Source organism: Artemia franciscana, chromosome 11 (assembly GCF_032884065.1).
Source record: "Artemia franciscana chromosome 11, ASM3288406v1, whole genome shotgun sequence".
NCBI classification, from domain to species: Eukaryota; Metazoa; Arthropoda; class Branchiopoda; order Anostraca; family Artemiidae; genus Artemia; species Artemia franciscana.
Genome location: NC_088873.1, coordinates 35,392,141 through 35,413,774, shown reverse-complemented (window position 1 = coordinate 35,413,774; position 21,634 = coordinate 35,392,141). Strand labels below are relative to the sequence as shown.

At 34.2% G+C, this 21,634-nt stretch overlaps 1 protein-coding gene across 1 annotated transcript in view; it reads left to right on the top strand.

Annotated features, from left to right (window-relative positions):
• LOC136033139 (b(0,+)-type amino acid transporter 1-like) overlaps nt 1–21,634 on the top strand; it is a 97,038-nt gene that overhangs the window by 8,904 nt on the left and 66,500 nt on the right. Inside the window, exon 3 of the mRNA XM_065713779.1 lies at nt 13,892–13,993. Within this exon, the coding sequence (XP_065569851.1) occupies nt 13,892–13,993 (102 nt within the window). The remainder of the gene's footprint in view (nt 1–13,891; nt 13,994–21,634) is intronic.

The following is a 21,634-nucleotide window of genomic DNA, read 5'->3' as shown; positions in this document are numbered from 1 at the left end:
CTCTTGATTCCTTGGTTTATTTTTGGCATAAGTTTTTAACCTTTACGGTAGGTTCTGTGGGGGGGGGGGGGTAATAGTGCCCCTTTCATTATGGTAGCCTTCGATTTTGTGGCATAAAATATTGCATTGACATGCCTATCGGCACACATGTGGAAAAGACGAGACGGGGCATCATGAAGCTCGCCGGAAAATTTCTTGGGGGGTAGTAAGTGCTACCAGAAGTTTTGTTTTCAGTTATTTTAAGTGGTAATATTTCTCTTTTCCTATTTATACACAGTGTTTCAATGTATTTAAACAAATGTTTACAATATTTTTGAACATCAGGAAACCCTATTGTAGATGTCGCGACAGCTTTAGTCATGTAGATTATCTACATTCACGCAGACTTTCCATCCATAAAAAACAATAATACCCCTAACCGTTTACCCAAAATTTTATAGCAAAAACATTATTAAGGACTTATTCAAAAAAACTTAATTAAACTTCACAATTTTCAAGATGTTGACTAAAAATTCAAGTATGTCCACAATTTTAATTACAATCCAGCATTTTAATTCTTAAGCAGAAAACCGGAAAAAAAGCAGACTGCTACTAATCAGTTTACAATTATAGATATATGAAATTTATCAGCAAGAAATCGGACGTTCATGGGGCTGGTACCCCCCATCATATTCTGGTTAGACATCGGCATGATTTGAAAACGATGAGAAATCAAATAAAACAAAATAAATGAAATCTAAAAAACCGAAATTACAATGGAATGAAAAAATGTGTCGGTTGGCTGATTTACCACCCTGTGACTTGGAACTAAAGAATAAAAGATGATTATGTCTATGCGCAATTTAGATATTTTAGAGAGCATAGGCATTGAAAAATTACCATTTGTTACTGAATTATATATCAACGCCGTTAGAGCATAAACATAACGAATGAGGAAAAGCCGGGAAAGACATTTTTTGGTATTTATGACCTCATTCAAAATCACATATGATTTTGAATGAATCTGAGCAGCTAAAGCAAAAGGTATGAAAATATGTCTGAGGCAACGAGGCACGAAATTGAAGCGTAAACAAGATCTGCAGCTAGAAGACATGCAATAACTAGCATCGCAACGGATCCCAAATGAAAATAATGGACGACAAAATCTGTCGATAGAATAAAAGCCACGGGGATGATCACATCAAATCGTAAACGAATCTGTACTTAGAAGAGAAGCAACAGTGAGGATCACGTCAGACCTCAGATCAATTGAAATTGTTGATTTGACACCTCGCGACTTAAAATTGAACAATAAGGCAATGATTATGTGAATGCATAATCAATTCAAAAATCAAATAAATATAAGCCTGCCACGTGCTGATTGCCTGGGTCCGGGTGACGCCCGGGCTCCCGGTGCCATATGTATGTATATGAGATTGAATAAAGGATGAATAGTGGGTTTGAGTTCTGAAGGGCAAAATCTCCCCTCTTATTGCAGAGACGAAAGTTCATTTTCTAATAATAATACTTGAAACAAATACACCCTGACACTGTATTTTGAAGAACCAGCGATTGGAAGTCGTGATCCTGTTATGAAGATCACGACAGGAAGTCGTGAACCTGTTATGAAGCTTTGCGCAGCTCAGGCTGCGTTATCCTGCAAAAAGTAAGCTTTGATTAAAGGAGTCAGGCTTCAAGGAATCGTAGTTCTCCTCATATTAGCAAAACGCTGGATATGATATTAAAAATAAACATAAATTCAATTAAAGACTAAATTTTTTTTGAGAAGGTGAACAACGATATTAAAATTTAAAACAAACGAAAATTAATTCGTATATAAAGAGGAATGTCCCCTCTTAAACCTCTACTGTGTATGCTAAAATTTAACTTTTAATTCCAAATGCTGAAGATCTACTGCTCTAGCATAAGGGTGATTGGTGGTAAATAGAAAGTGTCTTTTACAGTATCCCAAGAATAAAAGAGCTCATTGGTGTTCATTTTAAACAAGACAATTTTCAGTTCAAATGTTTTAAAAAGTGATTGGTTGCCCATTCCTTAGACTTATAAGGCTTTTTGCATAGCAACATAACACTTCTGCGCAAAGAGTGGGGGTTTAGGAGGGCTCTCCTCGTATACAAAACAATTCTCGTTCACTTTATGTTTTAATGTCACTCTTTATATTCAGTTGCAAAAGCTTTTAAAATTTAGAAGTATTAAAGTTTAGAAGATAACGCCATTCCTCTGCCTCCGCCTCCAGTACAGTAAATAAAATAGTAGACTCAACGGTCTTAAACAAATAAATAAATGGCTTATAAGATCAGATGGCAGCACTTCTGGAAACGGGGGAAATTGCCCCTTTTTATCTCAAAATTTTCCTATGCTACTATCTAAAATATATTTTGGCACTGGATATGTCCAGATGGCCATGAAATCATCATGAGCACTTTTAGCATCTAAATTTGATTTTGAAATTTCTGCCAGTTTCTTGCTGGCTCGAACGGCAGTTTTAGCTCGAAAGAAGAAACAAGTCGGAGAAAGGGAAGCTTGGCAGTAGAACTTTGGACGCACTTTCTGACATAGACTGTAGATCCCTTTTAGCTCACACACTATAAGCTCTTTCACAAGGACGAGCAAAAACATTGGTTTCCAAAATATGATATATTCTTCAATCTGACCAGAGCTACATACTTTTTCCATAGAACAGGCGTAAGTTATACCCTTATCATTGTTTCCATAATAAACTGAAATTAGAAGCAAAAGTAAAAAAAGGACAAAACCGAGATGTTACTCCTGTATCAGAATAAATTAATTCATTTTAATTGCAAAATTTTCGTTAATTCTACAGCTATAATGGCCTGATTTATTCCATCGGTAGGACCAATTAGACCATGTTCATCTATTATCATTTTCATCTGCGGAAATCCTTAGCAATCTATCTATGACAAAATGGAATATTTGGACAAAATACCACAGGACTCCATTTTAGTTTTTTTTTTGGGGGGGGGGAGGATAATAGACAGGTTTTTGCTTGAATGGCTGGACTGCTGAAGAAAGTTATTACTACACTACTTTACAGAAGTTCTTAAACAGTATTTTACGAATTTAAGCACTTGGAGCAAAGCCATGGCTATTTTCTAAAAAGCACTTCTGGATTTCTAATTTTTAAAAAAATCTTAAATTTAGAACTTTTTGCTTGCTTACTGGAACGGTGGTTCCCACTCGAAAGCAGAAACCTCGTTCGAAGAAACAAAAGTTTGGCAGAACAGCTTCAGATACTCCTCTCTGACAAAGACAATAGAACTCCCTTTTTGCCCACACAGTTTAGGCTCTGGCAAGCGAATACCATCATTTTTGGCCCCAGGCAAGAATTATATGTCGGTTTAAAAAAATTAAATTAAAATGTAAATAAATTTTTCAATCTGGCCAGAGGTCCATAGTCTGTCCATAAGAGCAGCGTAGGTTAGATCCTTGCCATTTTTCTCATAATAAACAAACATTTTCGGTAGGAAAAAAGAAAGAAAAAACGCAAGAAAACTGAGGTGTAACTCCCGCAGCACGACAAAGGAATTCGCTGTAGCTGCAAAACATTTGCTGCTTTTACAGCTAAAATAGGCAGATTTTTTTCATTTTCGACTGTAATTCTGTAGAGTTTATGCATTGTCATTTTCAATAAAAGCATAAATAAGGATAAAAATGGAATATGTGTGCCAAATATAGCACGGGCCCCAGAATTTTTCTAAGAAGGTTAAACTGCTGAAATGAGTTATTTTTACATTATTTAACAAACTTTCATAACTGATATTTCACGAATTTAAGGCAGTAGCAGCTTAGCAAAGCTCCATTTTCAAAAAGCACCCCTGAATTTTAACAAAAAACTGAAAACAATAAAGAAGAATGCATACTAAATGGTATGTCCCGCTCATCTGATGACATAAATAGTAGGTATCCGCATAAATGCGGATACTTAAAAGAATCACTTTTTCTCTCACTTTCTTTCGTAAATTTCAACTCTAAAAATGAGAGTAATTAAACCGGTCATTCCGCGAAATTGGAGGTTTACTTTTGAGTTATAGTAGAAACTACTATTAAAATAAAATCTAGGGTCTTCAATTGCTGAGATTTCCTGAAATTCATATCATTGTATAGTAAGCATTTGGTTTAATTTTATCTGTTGTTTCCAGTCATGTTGCTCGTCTCTTTCTGGTATTTCACTTTAATGTCAGCTATCTTAGATAGTGAATCACTTAGGACTTGAGCAGCAGATTCCTTTCTGATTAGAACCACTAAACCAGGCTTCGTCTGCTGAATCTTCTGCACATGCCCAGGGGCTATGGACTCCTTGGTAAACTTCAACTCTTGGGAATTCACTACCGTTAGGTTGCTGGAACCTTTTATTCGTAAAGTGTTTTAATATTTTATCTTATATTTACCAAGTGTGATAAATTGGCTACTCAGCCAGTGGTATAATTTGTCAAAGTCCTGGGGGGGGGGGGGTAAGTTGGAGCCAATGTTCCCAAATCAAGTGAAAATGACGGCAAAAACTGAAGAATGAGCCATATAGTAACAAAAAGGTAAAGATTTACTTATGAAAATTGATCCGTTTCTGTGGATGCTCGAATTATCCAGGCTTTAGTTGAAGCGAATAAAATTCAGCTGGAGAGCAAGATGAGATCTTTGGGGGAGATCCAACTGAAATCCGGGAGTGTTAGTAACCCCCTCTGCCCCATAGCAAATTACGCCCGTGTACTCAGCAAGCTAAGATATTTTGCTGTATCAAGATAAAGTTAATTTTTGTCGTGATTTTTAACTGAAGAGCTTTAAATTACTATCAAGTTCTTGTGATATTTACAACAAAAAAGGTGTCAGATCAAAAATATTAGCCTTAATAATTCTAAAAATGTTTTGGAATTTTGAATGAAGCCTTTTCCTGGGAACTTCCGACTTCTGAAACCATAAGCAAAAGCTCGTATTTCTGTTCAATTTTCTCCACTCACAACTTCATTACGGAATGCCAAATGGCATCAGATCTAGAAAAAATATAATAGTTTTCTATGTATTTGACACGGCAAAAATTCAGGAATTTTGCCAGTTTTAGATGTAACAATTATTGCTGAGAAAATACTTTCTCCGTTGACCGAGTAAATTCTGACTAGTCAAGTATCTACGTTACTTGAGCTTGACAATGGGTCAAATTACAAATTGTGAAGATCACTGTTGAAATTCAAAGAAGAAGTATTTTAAATTTTTCAGTTGTAGTTTTACCGCCACACAGTGCATGAATTGTTATTTCATTTTCTTTTTGAACATTTAGGTTAATCTTATCGAACGAAAACAATCCGTAAGTTGCTTCATTTAACGGCTACAAATGGCTCCTAGAAAATGCCTCCCTGCAACCCTATTAAATGTCGCACTTGATTATATTTATTCACAGATAAACGTATCTTCATCTCTAAACCGGATGTTTATTGTGAATAAGAGGACTGATGTTTATGTCACTGGGAAGGGGGATTGGGTGTTGATGGCCCTCCATTGGAAACCAGAGACAATTCAAAATGTATCAAAACAGGATATGAGAAATGCTCCCGTATGAATTACAGTGGGAACAACTCCTTTTAGTACCCACCCCCCTCTAGAAAGGCTCCTTGCTGGTGCTCTTGGCTTTTAAAGTATACAGATTTGCCCTTATGAACTTTTTTTTATTACTGTATGCATTTGTTCTGTAAATCTGAAAACGTTCATTTTGTATTTGGAGACCTACTTCACCAAACAGTTCGTGATAATGAACTACAAGAAGGAGCGACTCGGCCCAAAAAGAATCGAAAGTTTGAAAAACACAATTTTTATAATAATACATCCATCAAAAGAATTTACTTTTTAAGCAAATTCGAATGAAATTAAGAAAACTCAAAAGAATTTTCTGGCTCCACACAAATGATATAATGTTGCCCGTCAAAAACCACGAGCCTGATAAAATTTCCCTGACTTTCGAAAAAGGGGAGAAGCACCCCAAAAGTTAAAGTGATATTAATAAAACTAAACCATCGAATTCAGAGTAAGAAAGGACATTATTGTAGAGGCATCAAGCTCCTATCAACAAAAATGTGGAATTTTGTATTTTTCGCCTGAAAAAATATCACGGATGCGTCTTTTTTTTTAATTTATTTTGTTCTAGGAGTAATTGTATAAAATCAATAGTCCTAGAAGATCGGGAGAGGGCTCATTCAACCTAAAATCAAAAGTTCTATGCCCTTTTTAAGTAAACAAAATGATCAGAGATAAACTAGCCCCCCTCTCACGCTTTTTTCCCCAAAGACATCTAACCAAGTTCTAGAAATAGCCATTTGATTGAGCATAGTTGAAAGGCCCAATAACCATTTTTCTGGGGATGATCTGACTCCTCTGAATCTATGAAGATAGTCTGTAAGTTATGCAATTTGCCTACTGTTCACATTTAGTATTAATTATTGGGAAATATATAGAATTTTGTTGGTATGAAGGGTGAATTTTCTGCGAGGAAGGGGATTTTACCGGGAGAAAAATTTTGTGGGGAGAAAAGTATATATATATATATATATATATATATATATATATATATATATATATATATATATATATATATACATATATGTATATCAAACAGTTCGTCATAACGAACTGTAGTAAGGAGCGACCCGGCTCAATAGTAACCAAAACTCTAAAAAATGGAATTTTGATACCAATAGTTACATCAAAAGCTGAATTTTAATGCTGATTTTAACTATATAAGTTTCATCAAGATTAGTCTTACCCATCAAAAGTTACGAGCCTGAGAAAATTTGCCTCATTTTTGTAAATAGGGGGAAACTCCCCTAAAAGTCATATGATCTTAACGAAAATCACACCATCAGATTCAGTGTACCAGAGAGCCTTATTGTAGAAGTTTCAAGCCCCTATCTACAAATATGTGGAATTTCGCATTTTTTGCCAAAAGACATCACGGATGCGTGTTAATTTGTTTTTTTCCCCAGGGGTGATCGTATCGACTCAGTGGTCCTAGAATGTCGCGGAATGGCTCATTCTAACCAAAATTAAAAGTTCTAGTGCCCTTTTCAAGTGACCAAAAAAATTGGAGGGCACCTAGGCCCCCTCCCACGCTCATTTTCTCCCAAAGTTACCGGATCAAAATTCTGACATAGTTATTTTATTCACCATAGTAGGAAAACCTAATACCTATGTCTTTGGGGATGAATTACTCCCCTGCAGTCTCCATGGGAGGGGCTGCAAGTTACAAACTTTGACCCGTGTTTACATATAGTAATGGTTACTGGGAAGTGTACAGACGTTTTCAGGGGATTTTTCGGTTGGGGGAGAGTTGAGGGGGGGGGGGGTTACGTGGCAAGATCTTTCCATGGAGGAACTTCTCATGGGGGAAGAGACTTTGAATGGAGGGTGCGCAGGATCTTCTAGCATTATTTAAGAAAACAATGAAAAAATAAATATGAAAAGTTGTTTCTACTGAAAGTGAGGAGCAGCATTAAAACTGAAAACGAACAGAAATTATTACGCATATGAGGGATTTACCTCCTCGTAATACCTTGCTCTTTACGCTAAAGTATTTTTAGTAATTTCAGCTATTAATTCTATGGCCTTTGTGATTCAGGGGTCATTCTGAAGGAATTGGGACAAAATTTAAACTTTAGTGTAAAGAGCGAGGTATCGAAGAAGGGTGAGCCCCTCATATACGCAATAAAAACATACGAATATAGAAGTTCGCTACGTAAGTTAATTCGTAAGTTACGTATATTTTTTACTTATGAAAACGTTCGTAAGAAATTAAAAGTCATAGTTGCCTTTTTAAGTAATCAAAAAATTGGAGGGTAATTAGGCCTCCTCCCTCGCTCCTTTTTTCTCAAAATCTTCCGATTAAAACTATGAAAAAGCCATTTAGCCAAAAAAAATTTATATGCAAATTCCGTTAATTATTTATGTGCGGAGAGCCAACATCACAACATGCATTAATTCAAAAACGTCCAGAAATTAAACAAAAAAAGCAAGTTTTTTTAAATGAAAGTAAGGAGCAACATTAAAACTTAAAACGAACAGAAATTACTCCGTATAAGAAAGGGGCTTTTCCTCCTCAACGCTCCGCTCTCTACGCTAAAGTTTTTTACTGTTTTAAAATGTAGAGTTAAGAGAAAAAGTCAAACTCAAAAGTCAAAAGTCAAAAAATATATAATATTTTAGGTTGAGGTAACGTGAAAATCTCTGTTAAAAAACATATATTAGGTGCCCTCGTTCACGCAAAACACTCCAACACCTATCTTTGACAAATGAAATATTCTTTCACCAGTCCTTGTTCTACAAGGTTGAAACGTTGAGGAAAACGTTACGTGAAAATCTCTGTTAAAAAACATATATTAGTTGCCCTCGTTCACGCAAAACACCCCAACACCTATCTTTGATAAATGAAATATTCTTTCACCAGTCCTTGTCCTACAAGGTAGAAACGTTGAGGAAAACATTGAAGTAACGTGAAAATCTCTGTTCAAAAGCAAATATTAGTTGTCCTCGTTCACGCAGAACACATCAACACCTATTTTTGACAAATGAAATATTCTTTCACCAGTCCTTGTTCTACAAGGTTGAAACGTTGAGGAAAACGTTGAAGTAACGTGAAAATCTCTGTTCAAAAACAAATATTTGTCGTCCTCATTCACGCAAAACACTTCAACACCTATTTTTGACAAATGAAATATTCTTTCACCAGTCCTTGTTCTACAAGGTTGAAACGTTGAGGAAAACGTTGAAGTAACGTGAAAATCTCTGTTAAAAAACATATATTAGGTGCCCTCGTTCACGCAAAACACTCCAACACCTATCTTTGACAAATGAAATATTCTTTCACCAGTCCTTGTTCTACAAGGTAGAAACGTTGAGGAAAACGTTGAAGTAACGTGAAAATCTCTGTTCAAAAACAAATATTAGTTGCCCTCGTTCACGCAAAACACTCTAACACCTATCTTTGGCAAATGAAATATTCTTTCACCAGTCCTTGTTCTACAAAGTAGAAAAGTTGAGGAAAACGTTGAATTAACGTGAAAACTTCTGTTAAAAAACATATATTAGTTGCCCTCGTTAACGCAAAACACTCCAACACCTATCTTTGACAAATGAAATTTTCTTTCACCAGTCCTTGTTATACAAGGTTGAAACGTTGAGGAAAACGTTGAAGTAACGTGAAAATCTCTGTTAAAAAATATATATTAGTTGCCCTCGCTCACGCAAAACACTCCAACACCTATCTTTGACAAATGAAATATTTTTTCACCAGTCCCTGTTCTACAAAGTAGAAACGTTGAGGAAAACGTTAAAGTGAAGTGAAAATCTCTGTTAAAAAGACATATATTAGTTGTCCTCGTTCACGCAAAACACTCTCACACCTATCTTTGACAAATGAAATATTCTTTCACCAGTCCTTGTTCTACAAGGTAGAAACGTTGAGGAAAACGTTGAAGTAACGTAAAAATCTCTTTTAAAAAACAAATATTAGTTGTCCTCGTTCACGCAAAACACTTCAACACCTATTTTTGACAAATGAAATATTCTTTCACCAGTCCTTGTTCTACAAGGTTGAAACGTTTAACGTGAAAATCTCTGTTCAAAAACAAATATTAGTTGTCCTCGTTCACGCAAAACACATCAACACCTATTTTTGACAAATGAACTATTCTTTCACCAGTCCTTGTTCTACAAGGTTGAAACGTTGAGGAAAACGTTGAAGTAACGTGAAAATCTCTGTTCAAAAACAAATATTAGTTGTCCTCGTTCACGCAAAACACTTCAACACCTATTTTTGACAAATGAAATATTCTTTCACCAGTCCTTGTTCTACAAAGTGGAAACGTTGAGGAAAACGTTGAAGTAAAGTGAAAATCTCTGTTAAAAAGACATATATTAGTTGTCCTCGTTCACGCAAAACACTTTGACAAGTGAAATATTCTTTCACCAGTCCTTGTTCTACAAGGTAGAAACGTTGAGGAAAACGTTGAAGTAACGTAAAAATCTCTGTTCAAAAACAAATATTAGTTGTCCTCGTTCACGCAAAACACATCAACACCTATTTTTGACAAATGAAATATTCTTTCACCAGTCCTTGTTCTACAAAGTAGAAACGTTGAGGAAAACGTTGAAGTAATGTGAAAATCTCTGTTCAAAAACAAATATTAGTTGTCCTCGTTCACGCAAAACACATCAACACCTATTTTTGACAAATGAAATATTCTTTCACCAGTCCTTGTTCTACAAGGTAGAAACGTTGAGGAAAACGTTGAAGTAACGTGAAAATCTGTGTTAAAAAACAAATATTAGTTGTCCTCGTTCACGCAAAACGCTTCAACACCTATTCTTTGACAAATGAAATATTCTTTCACCCGTCCTTATTCTACAAGGTTGAAACGTTGAGGAAAACGTTGAAGTAACGTGAAAATCTTTGTTCAAAAACAAATATTAGTTGTCCTCGTTCACGCAAAACACATCAACACCTATTTTTGACAAATGAAATATTCTTTCACCAGTCCTTGTTCTACAAGGTTGAAACTTTGAGGAAAATGTTGAAGGAACGTGAAAATCTCTGTTCAAAAACAAATATTAGTTGTCCTCGTTCACGCAAAACACTTCAACACCTATTTTTGACAAATGAAATATTCTTTCACCAGTCCTTGTTCTACAAGGTTGAAACGTTGAGGAAAACGTTGAAGTAACGTGAAAATCTCTGTTAAAAAACATATATTAGTTGTCCTCGTTCACGCAAAACACTTCAACACCTATTTTTGACAAATGAAATATTCTTTCACCAGTCCTTGTTCTACAAAGTAGAACCCTTGAGGAAAACGTTGAAGTAACGTGAAAATCTCTGTTCAAAAACAAATATTAGTTGTCCTCGTTCACGCAAAACACATCAATACCTATTTTTGACAAATGAAATATTCTTTCACCAGTCCTTGTTCTACAAGGTAGAAACGTTGAGGAAAACGTTGAAGTAACGTGAAAATCTCTGTTCAATAACAAATATTAGTGGTCCTCGTTCACGCAAAACACATCAACACCTATTTTCGACAAATGAAATATTCTTTCACCAGTCCTTGTTCTACAAGGTAGAAACGTTGAGGAAAACGTTGAAGTAACGTGAAAATCTCTGTTCAAAAACAAAATTATTTGTCCTCGTTCATGCAAAACACATCAACACCTATTTTTGACAAATGAAATATTCTTTCACCAGTCCTTGTTCTACAAAGTAGAAACGTTGAAGAAAACGTTGAAGTAAAGTGAAAATCTCTGTTAAAAAGACATATATTAGTTGTCCTCGTTCACGCAAAACACTCCAACACCTATCTTTGACAAATGAAATATTCTTTCACCAGTCCTTGTTCTACAAGGTAGAAACGTTGAGGAAAACGTTGAAGTAACGTGAAAATCTCTGTTAAAAAACAAATATTAGTTGTCCTCGTTCGCAAAACACTTTAACACCTATTTTTTGACAAATGAAATATTCTTTCACCACTCCTTGTTTTACAAGGTAGAAACAAGGAAGAAAAGAAGCAAATTACTAAAGTAAGCTAACATTACCATTCAAAAACAGGTTGACACTGACATTAATTTTACATTAATGTCAAACCTTTTAAGTGTGTTATAAGAATAGCACAGTAAAAATTTATGCTAAAAACACATTGTTGACAAAAATTAAAAGTCGTCATACACGGAAAATATGATCTCTACTTTACTATGTTAGTCCAAAAATTATTCAACAGCAGTTTGGAAATCAGCAATTTGAATACCAGACTTTGTAATATTTGAATAAAACGTCCTGAAGTACCCCAAAATTAATTGCAAAAAGTTACAAGCATTGCTTAAATAATCCTAAATTCTTTTCGGATAGACAGCTTTCCAAGGTTGCATTTTATGTACTAAGGATGAAAAAGTAATAGAAATTTAATTGCCTTTAAAAAGTTAAATAAAATAGAGGAAGATGCTTGTAGTCTTTGTTAAATAAAAGAGAGGAAGATGCTTGTAGTCTTTTTTGTTATCACTTTATTTTATATTATCAGGAACATTATTGAGGTGTTAAAAAGGGATTTATACACGCTTTGGCTATAAATAATGATATTACGAACATAAAAAGTGTTTATATATAAATTTTTGCATTGACAAACGTATTTGTCATCGTTACTCAATGAAAAAATTTTGACGAAAGGGGAGTTTCAGACTTCCATAGAGGAAGGTCTGAAAGCTCTAAAAAATGTTTCTCTCTCTCTTAATTTTAAATATACCATGTGATACATTATTTTAGCGAACATCGGAGGGATTTCATGTTTTTCCTGTTTGTAGGTGTCGTAATAATCGTGTTTGCTCTGTAGTGTTCATCAAAGACAACGCAGGGTAATTTTGGATAGTGAATCCTGGAAGCTAAGACGTAACTTTTGCCTTTCTGAATAACTGTCAATTTTCTTTTTCTTTTTTTGCAAATGAGTTTCTGAGCTTGACAATGCCAGTCAATCCTTCTCTCGAGTGATTGTGACATCTTTTTATTTTTGTTTTTTAGGAAGGGCGAGGAGACAGAGTAGACGAATGATTTTATTTGTGTCTTTCACATTCAGTTAGGCCGTGAAGGTACATTAAAATTGAAAACTCAATTATTTTTTTGGTGGAGGATGGGTAAGGATGTCTGGTAGTAATTGCGTATGCAGGGTTTTGCAAAGGGTGATGTCTTCCTATAAAAATTATAAGTTTCGGAATTGATGTTAATGTTTGTATTTCTTTTAATAAAACCCCTTTTCTTCAAAAGCTGGTAGAAACAAAACGTTCTTATCATGGTCTTGTTTTTTTTTTTTGCACGATAGGTTCATTTGTCATTGTTACTTTTGTGAGGGCGGGGGGCAAAAAACCTTGAAATAAATAGAGTAAAAAAACTTAATTTGAAAGTGACGAAAGCAGAACTGGATGATAATTCTCGTGACAGTTTATTAACAAAAGCATATTCTATAAGTATAAAACCAATGAATTTGGTTGACCCAGAATTTTAACAAATACAGCCTAGCACATGTCATGTCAGGCTCTAGATTTGATATTTGATTTCTATGAAATTTAACCCACGCAGATTAACATATATATAAGACTAAATCATAACTTGAAACATTCGACTCCCATAAAATTCATCCTATAGTAAACTGAGCCATAAAAGGAGAATCTCATGACTCGATCCCTGCAATACTAACCTCCTTTCAGATAGAGCTTTATTTCTCCACAGGTAATCCCATACGACTCTGCCAGAAATTACTTAATTCTCCCGAACACTCCTTAGAATTTTATTTAACTATTTCCACTATCATCAAACAAGCAAAACTTTTGGGTGTAAAGAGTAATTCTTTGTTTCAGTGGAGACCCTCCCCCTTTTAGTTAGCACTTTTTCAAATCTAATTTCTATGAGCTGTTCTTAAACACGAAATCCCCATAGTTACCACCACTTCCTAGAATATGTAAGAATTCGTTGAGTTTTGAAAGAAACATTTGAATAGGGATGAATTCCTTTATTAGACAGTGAAAATTCACAAGAAAATACTGGATATTTCGGTTACATGTACAGCGACCGTCATCAGCAGAAAAACTTGGAGTATTTCTGGTGATGGTGGTCATTGTACATGTGAATTTTCACTGTCTAATATAAGTTTTTATCCCTATTCGAACTATCATTTATCGTCATGGAAAGGCGGTGTGGTCTCCAAAATTACCTAGTCGACTTTTTACAATTCCAATCTTTTTCAGCATGAATTCAAGCCAGCAAAATGAAAGGCAAAGTCATAAGCCAATGATTTGATCTAACGCACAGGATCTAACCCAAAATTTAGCATAATTTTCTGATTTATTCTTTTTTATTTAGGTTCTGGGATATTTGTATCTCCAGGTGCTGTTCTAAGGGATAGTCAGTCAGTGGCAACTAGCCTTATTATTTGGGCAGCTTGTGGCCTTCTATCTCTACTTGGTATGTACATATAGCTTTTTTTTAGCGGGATATGAGTTTTGTCTATTGTCAAAGGTGCAGAATTTGAATTCAAGGCAGACAATCAAAAAACAAAATGTTCCTGGTGAAAATTTTTCATGGCCTGTGAGCATGGAATTCAAAATTTTGAAGCATAGGAACAAAAATTTTCAATGGTTTTTTTACGAAGCAATCGTAGACTACTTTTATGTAATACAGTCTTGTGATTTATCTTTATATTTGGTTCTTATTCTTCAAAAAAACTGTTTTAGATGTTGGCTTGCATTAGTGAGTTTCATTGTGACTTTTGAGCGTAAAATTTCAAAAATTTGAAGCATAGAAATAAAGTCTTTCAATATTTTTTATTAGAAGTAATTATAGACTATTTTTGGGTAACACAATCTTGTGATTTATTTTATACTTAGTTTGTGTGTTTTGAAAAACTGTTTTAGATTTTGATTCTCATTAATCACTTTCATTGTGACCTTTGAGGAGGAAATTGCCAAAATTTTAAGAATATAAATAAAACTTTTCAGTATTTTACTTTTTAAGAAGTAATTGTTGACTACTTCGGTAAAATCCAATCTTTTGGTCTATTCTTAACACAAGTATAATACAACCATTTTCGAAAAACATTTGAAATTTAAATCTTGTTTTTATTAGTATGTTCATGAAATCATTTTCATTCCCGAATAGTTGAATATTATCAAATTCATAATACGTGTTATTCACAACAGAAAGCACAGGATGGACTTCAGAACTATTTTTTGCCATAAATTTCAATGTTGGGTAATGAAGGTGACGAAAAAAGAAGAGAATATTATGATTTTATTATTCATTTTTATTATTTAATTATTATTTTTATTTTATTTTATTAATTATCTATTTATTTATATTTATTATTCTGTTTTGGGTATTATATTAATGTATTATTTTAGTTCCTTGCTTGAGGAAAGATTTTGAAAAAAAGACCACATTCTAAACCTTATTCGTCGATGCTTATAATCCCAACAATGACTCAATCAGAACTGACCAGGGTTGCCTACTTTTTTGCACTTTTATGTCATTTTGTCACGGTACATGGTAATGTCCTTTTAACATAAAATGTGCCCAGTTATTAACCCTGAGCCTGACAATTGTTTCCGCCTTTTTTTAATGAGCGTAATAGTTTTCAAAACTCATTCCTGGTGACAAGGTAGTTCACTTTGGTATTTTATTGGGATCCCAACAATGACTCCATCAGAACTTTGAACCAACATCGTTACTCCATAATCTATCAGAATTGGACTTCTAATTCCTATCAGAAGCTACCACTACCTGGTTAAAACAGATTAGTAAAAAGTCTTTTCAGCAAATCCTTGAAAATCTTTCCATTAATCAAGTTATTCTCCGAAATTTGGTATTATTAAAATTTTATTTAAGCTATAAAAAAAGGTGCATAAATCAAAAAGAACGAAAAATTCAGTGCTTCCTTCCCAGAACCTATATAGAGGGGTATTGTCTTTCAAAAGACCAACAACTGATAACATATTGTTAGTTCTACTTAAAAATTTATTCTTCTTCTTATCCATTATTTGCCAGGACTGCCGTTATTTACTTCTACTCTTAGAGATACGTATTTAATGGTCACAACTTTGCCTACTTCCATTTTACTCTGCATATACTGTTGGTTTCCGTTTTATTTCCTTTATATGCATTGTGTCTTTAAGAGACGCTATGTTTTAATATTTTTATCTTCAGACACATAATGTGCTATCTATTCTTGTAAACATACATACAGCCGTGTATCAAGGTGTTTTTGAAGCTCCAGGCAATAACGTATAACACTAACATTTTGAAATGCTTTATCATAAGAATTCTCACGCAGTTAATTCCTTATTAAAATCCCCCTTTACTTACCCATTGACTACACTTAATTTAGTCGAACAGCTTGCGGTATGGAATGGTATGTAAGGAGCGATTCATAATAGTATCTGAAACACTGAATACAATTGAACAACACGATATACATAGAAAATATTGGCTTTTCATGGTGATTCCAAGCATATAAATTAAAGGTATATATATATATATATATATATATACTAGCTGTTGGGGTGGCGCTTCGCGCCACCCCAACACCTAGTTGGTGGGGGCGCTTCGCGCCCCCCCCAAGCCCCCCCGCGCGCGTAAGTCGTTACGCGCCATATTAGTTACGTGCCATTGTAGTTGTGTCCCTATGTCCCACCTGTGAATATATATATATATATATATATATATATATATATATATATATATATATATATATATATATATATATATATATATATATATATATATATATATATATATATATATATATATATATATATATATATATATATATATATATATATATATATATGTTTTTAACTACGTAAAACTTGCGAATATACAACATTCTTTGCTGTCCCATTGTCTGTGCATATAAATAGATTTTCAGGTTTACCGACTCTTGAACATGCAACATATAATGGTCCATGGGAAAACAATCCGTATTCAGATCTATACCTCATGATTCTAATGATTGCCCTTGAGCTTTGTTGATGGTGATTGCTAATCGACCATTCCCTGAGTCGCCATCGTCATTTATATATCCCCCTGTGCACCCCGGCGTCCCCTTTGTAGTTATGTCCCTGTGTCCCGGTCGTCATTTATATTCCCTGTGTCCCGGTCGTCATTTGTGTCCCGGTGTTCCAGTCTGTGATTTCTCTTTGAGTGTCCCGGGCGTCATTTATATTCCTTGTGTCCCGGTGTCCTGGTCGTCATTTATATCCCCCTGTGCCCCCCGGCGTCCCCATTGTAGTTGTGTCCCTGTGTCCCGGTCGTCATTTATATTCCCTGTGTCCCGGTCATCATTTGTATCCCGGTGTCCCGGTCTGTATATACATTCGTTTTTTAGTTTTGTTTTTGTATTTTATTTTTTTCCTTTTTTCTTTTTTTTCTTTTTTAGTTTATTTAGATTTTTAGATTTTTTAGTTTTTTTATTAGTTTTTAGTTTTTTTGTAGTTTTTACCATTTTTTTAGTTTTTTTAGTTTTTTTTTTTTACTTATGTCCTGGTCGTCATTTATACTCCCTGTGTCCCGGTCGTCATTTGTGTCTCGGTGCTTTGTTGATTGCTAATTTATATTATATTTATATTTATATTTTTTATATTTATTAATATTTTTTTAGTTTTCTTTTTCTCTTATTTTTCAGTTTTTTCCCTTTTTAGTTTTCTTTTTCTCTTTTATTTTTCAGTTTTTTCCTTTTTTTTAGTTTTTTTCTTTTTTAGTTTTTAGTTTTTTTTAGTTTTTTACCTTTTTTTAGTTTTTTTTAGTTTTTTTAGTTTTTTAGCTTTTTTAGTTTTTTTATTAGTTTTTATTTTTTTTGTAGTTTTTGCCTTTTTTTATTTTTTTCAGTTTTTTTTTAGTTATTAGATTTTTACCTTTTTTTAGTTTTTTTTAGTTTTTTAGCTTTTTTAGTTTTTTTTTCTTTTTAGTTTTTTTTTGTAGTTTTTACCTTTTTTAGTTTTTTTCTTCTTTTGTATTAGTGTGAAATAATTCAGACGTCATATGCGGACAAACACGACGTCACACCTGATCCACAGATCCACAGATCCACACACAGACAACTTATTTTTATATATATAGATTTTTAGTTTTTTTTTAGTTTTTTACCTTTTTTTAGTTTTTTTTAGTTTTTTTAGTTTTTTAGCTTTTTTAGTTTTTTTATTAGTTTTTATTTTTTTGTAGTTTTTGCCTTTTTTTATTTTTTTCAGTTTTTTTTTAGTTATTAGATTTTTACCTTTTTTTAGTTTTTTTTAGTTTTTTAGCTTTTTTAGTTTTTTTTTCTTTTTAGTTTTTTTTGTAGTTTTTACCTTTTTTAGTTTTTTTCTTCTTTTGTATTAGTGTGAAATAATTCAGACGTCATATGCGGACAAAAACGACGTCACACCTGATCCACAGATCCACAGATCCACACACAGACAACTTATTTTTATATATATAGATATATATATATATATATATATATATATATATATATATATATATATATATATATATATAATATATATATATATATATATATATATATATATATATATATATATATATATATATATATATATATATATATATATATATATATATATATGTTTTTAACTACGTAAAACTTGCGAATATACAACATCCTTTGCTGTCCCATTGTCTGTGCATATAAATAGATTGTCCGGTTTACCGACTCTTGAACATGCAACATATAATGGTCCATGGGAAAACTATCCGTATTCAGATCTATACCTCATGATTCTAATGATTGCCCTTGAGCTTTGTTGCAGGTGATTGCTAATCGACCATTCCCTGTGTCACCGTCGTCATTTATATATCCCCATGGGCCCCCCGGCGTCCCCTTTGTAGTTGTGTCCCTGTGTCCCGGTCGTCATTTATATTCCATGTGTCCCGGTCATCATTTGTGTCCCGGTGTCCCAGTCTGTGATTTCTCTTCGAGTGTCCCGGGCGTCATTTATATTCCTTGTGTCCCGGTGTCCCGGTCGTCCCGGTGTCCCGGTCTGATTATACATTCGTTTTTGAATTGGTCTTTTTTTCAGTTTTTAGTTTTTTACCTTTTTTTAGTTTTTTTAGTTATACCTCATGATTCTAATGATTGCCCTTGAGCTTTGTTGATGGTGATTGCTAATCGAACATTCCCTGTGTCCCCGTCGTCATTTATATATCCCCCTGTGCCCCCCGGCGTCCCCTTTGTAGTTGTGTCCCTGTGTCCCGGTCGTCATTTATTTTCCCTGTGTCCCGGTCGTCATTTGTATCCCGGTGTCCCGGTCTGTATATACATTCGTTTTTTAGTTTTGTTTTTCTCCTTTATTTTTCATTTTTTTTTCCTTTTTCCTTTTTTTTTCTTTTTTAGTTTTTTTAGTTTTTTAGCTTTTTTAGTTTTTTTATTAGTTTTTAGTTGTTTTTTTTCTTTTTAGTTTTTTTTTAGTTTTTACCTTTTTTTTAGTTTTTTTGTAGTTTTTACCTTTTTTTTAGTTTTTTAGTTTTTTTTACTTATGTTCTGGTCGTCATTTATACTCCCTGTGTCCCGGTTGTCATTTGTGTCCCAGTGCTTTGTTGATGGTGATTGCTTATCGAACATTACTTGTGTCCCGGTCGCTTTCTCTTTGAGTGTCGTCATTTATATTCCCTATGTGCCGGTGTCCCGGTCGTCATTTGTATTCCGATGTCCCGGTCTGTAATTTCGTCAGTCGAAAACATGACGTCAGTTGACACACAAACATGACGTCACCCGACAGACCCACACACACACAGACAACTTGTTTCTATATATAGATATATATATATATATATATATATATATATATATATATATATATATATATATATATATATATATATATATATATATATATATATATATATATATATATATATATAAATAAGTTGTCTGTGTGTCGAGTGATGTCTTGTTTGTGTGTCGACTGACGTCATATTTGTCGACTGACGAAATTACAGACCGGGACATCGGGACACAAATGACGACCGGGACACCAAGACATAGGGAATATAAATGACCACCGGGACACTCAAAGAGAAAGTGACCGGGACCCAAGGAATGTTCGATTAGACCGGGACACAGGGATACAGGGAATATAAATGACGACCGCGACACTCAAAGAGAAATTACAGACTGGGACACCGGGACACAAATGACGACCGAGACACAGGGAAACAACAACAACGGGGACGCCAGGGGGCACAGGGGGATATATAAATGACGACGGGGACACAGGGAATGTTCGATTAGCAGCCACCATCTACAAAGCTCAAGGGCAACCATTAGAATAATGAGGTATAGATCTGAATACAGATTGTTTTTCCCATGGACAAATATATGTTGCATTTTCAAGAGTCGGTAAACCTGACAATCTATTTATATGCACAGACAATGGGACAGCCAAGAATGTTTTATATTCGCAAGTTTTACGTAGTTAAAAATATATATATCTATCTATATTCACAGGTGGGACACAGGGACACAACTACAATGGCGCTTAACTAATATGGCTCGTAAGGACACAAATTACGACCGGGACACCGGGACATAGGGAATATAAATGACGACCGGGACACTCAAAGAGAAAGCGACCGGGACACAAGGAATGTTCGATTAGCAATCACCATCAACAAAGCAATCACCATCAACAAAGCTCAAGGGCAATCATTAGAATAATGAGGTATAGATCTGAATACAGATTGTATTTCCCATGGACAGTTATATGTTGCATGCTCAAGAGTCGGTAAACCTGACAATCTATTTATATTCACAGACAATGGGACAGCCAAGAATGTTGTATATTCGCAAGTTTTACGTAGTTAAAAAAATATATATATATCTATCTATATTCACAGGTGGGACACAGGGACACAACTACAATGGCGCGTAACTAATATGGCGCGTACCGACTTACGCGCGCGGGGGGGGCTTGACTAGATCAAGAATGACTAGGTGTTGGGGTGGCACGAAGCGCCACCCCAACAGCTAGTATATATATATATATATATATATATATATATATATATATATATATATATATATATATATATATATATATATATATATATATATATACTTGACGGGGGCACCCAATCTTTACACTATAAGTTGACTCTTTGCCCCCAGAATGAATTTGCCCAGAATCCTCATTTAGAATGAATGCACAAATGCATGGGAATTTGAAATTTGAACTTCCTCAAGAATGATAGGATTGATTTATGCATATTTTCTTTAAACAATAAAATTTTCAGTGAAATGTATTAAAAAGCAGTCGGTAAAAAAATACTTGCAATGACTCATTTAAGTGTTTTCAGCAAAGCACTGCAAAACTAAAGTGTAGAGATTGCTAATCGACCATTCCCTGTGTCACCGTCGTCATTTATATATCCCCATGGGCCCCCCGGCGTCCCCTTTGTAGTTGTGTCCCTGTGTCCCGGTCGTCATTTATATTCCCTGTGTCCCGGTCATCATTTGTGTCCCGGTGTCCCAGTCTGTGATTTCTCTTCGAGTGTCCCGGGCGTCATTTATATTCCTTGTGTCCCGGTGTCCCGGTCGTCCCGGTGTCCCGGTCTGATTATACATTCGTTTTTGAATTGGTCTTTTTTTCAGTTTTTAGTTTTTTACCTTTTTTTAGATTTTTAAGTTATACCTCATGATTCTAATGATTGCCCTTGAGCTTTGTTGATGGTGATTGCTAATCAACCATTCCCTGTGTCACCGTCGTCATTTATATATCCCCCTGTGCCCCCCGGCGTCCCCGTTGTAGTTGTGTCCCTGTGTCCCGGTCGTCATTTATTTTCCCTGTGTCCCGGACGTCATTTGTATCCCGGTGTCCCGGTCTGTATATGCATTCGTTTTTTAGTTTTGTTTTCTCCTTTATTTTTCATTTTTTTTTCCTTTTTCCTTTTTTTTTCTTTTTTAGTTTTTTTAGTTTTTTAGCTTTTTTAGTTTTTTTATTAGTTTTTAGTTTTTTTTTTCTTTTTAGTTTTTTTTTAGTTTTTACCTTTTTTTTAGTTTTTTTGTAGTTTTTACCTTTTTTTTAGTTTTTTTAGTTTTTTTTTACTTATGTTCTG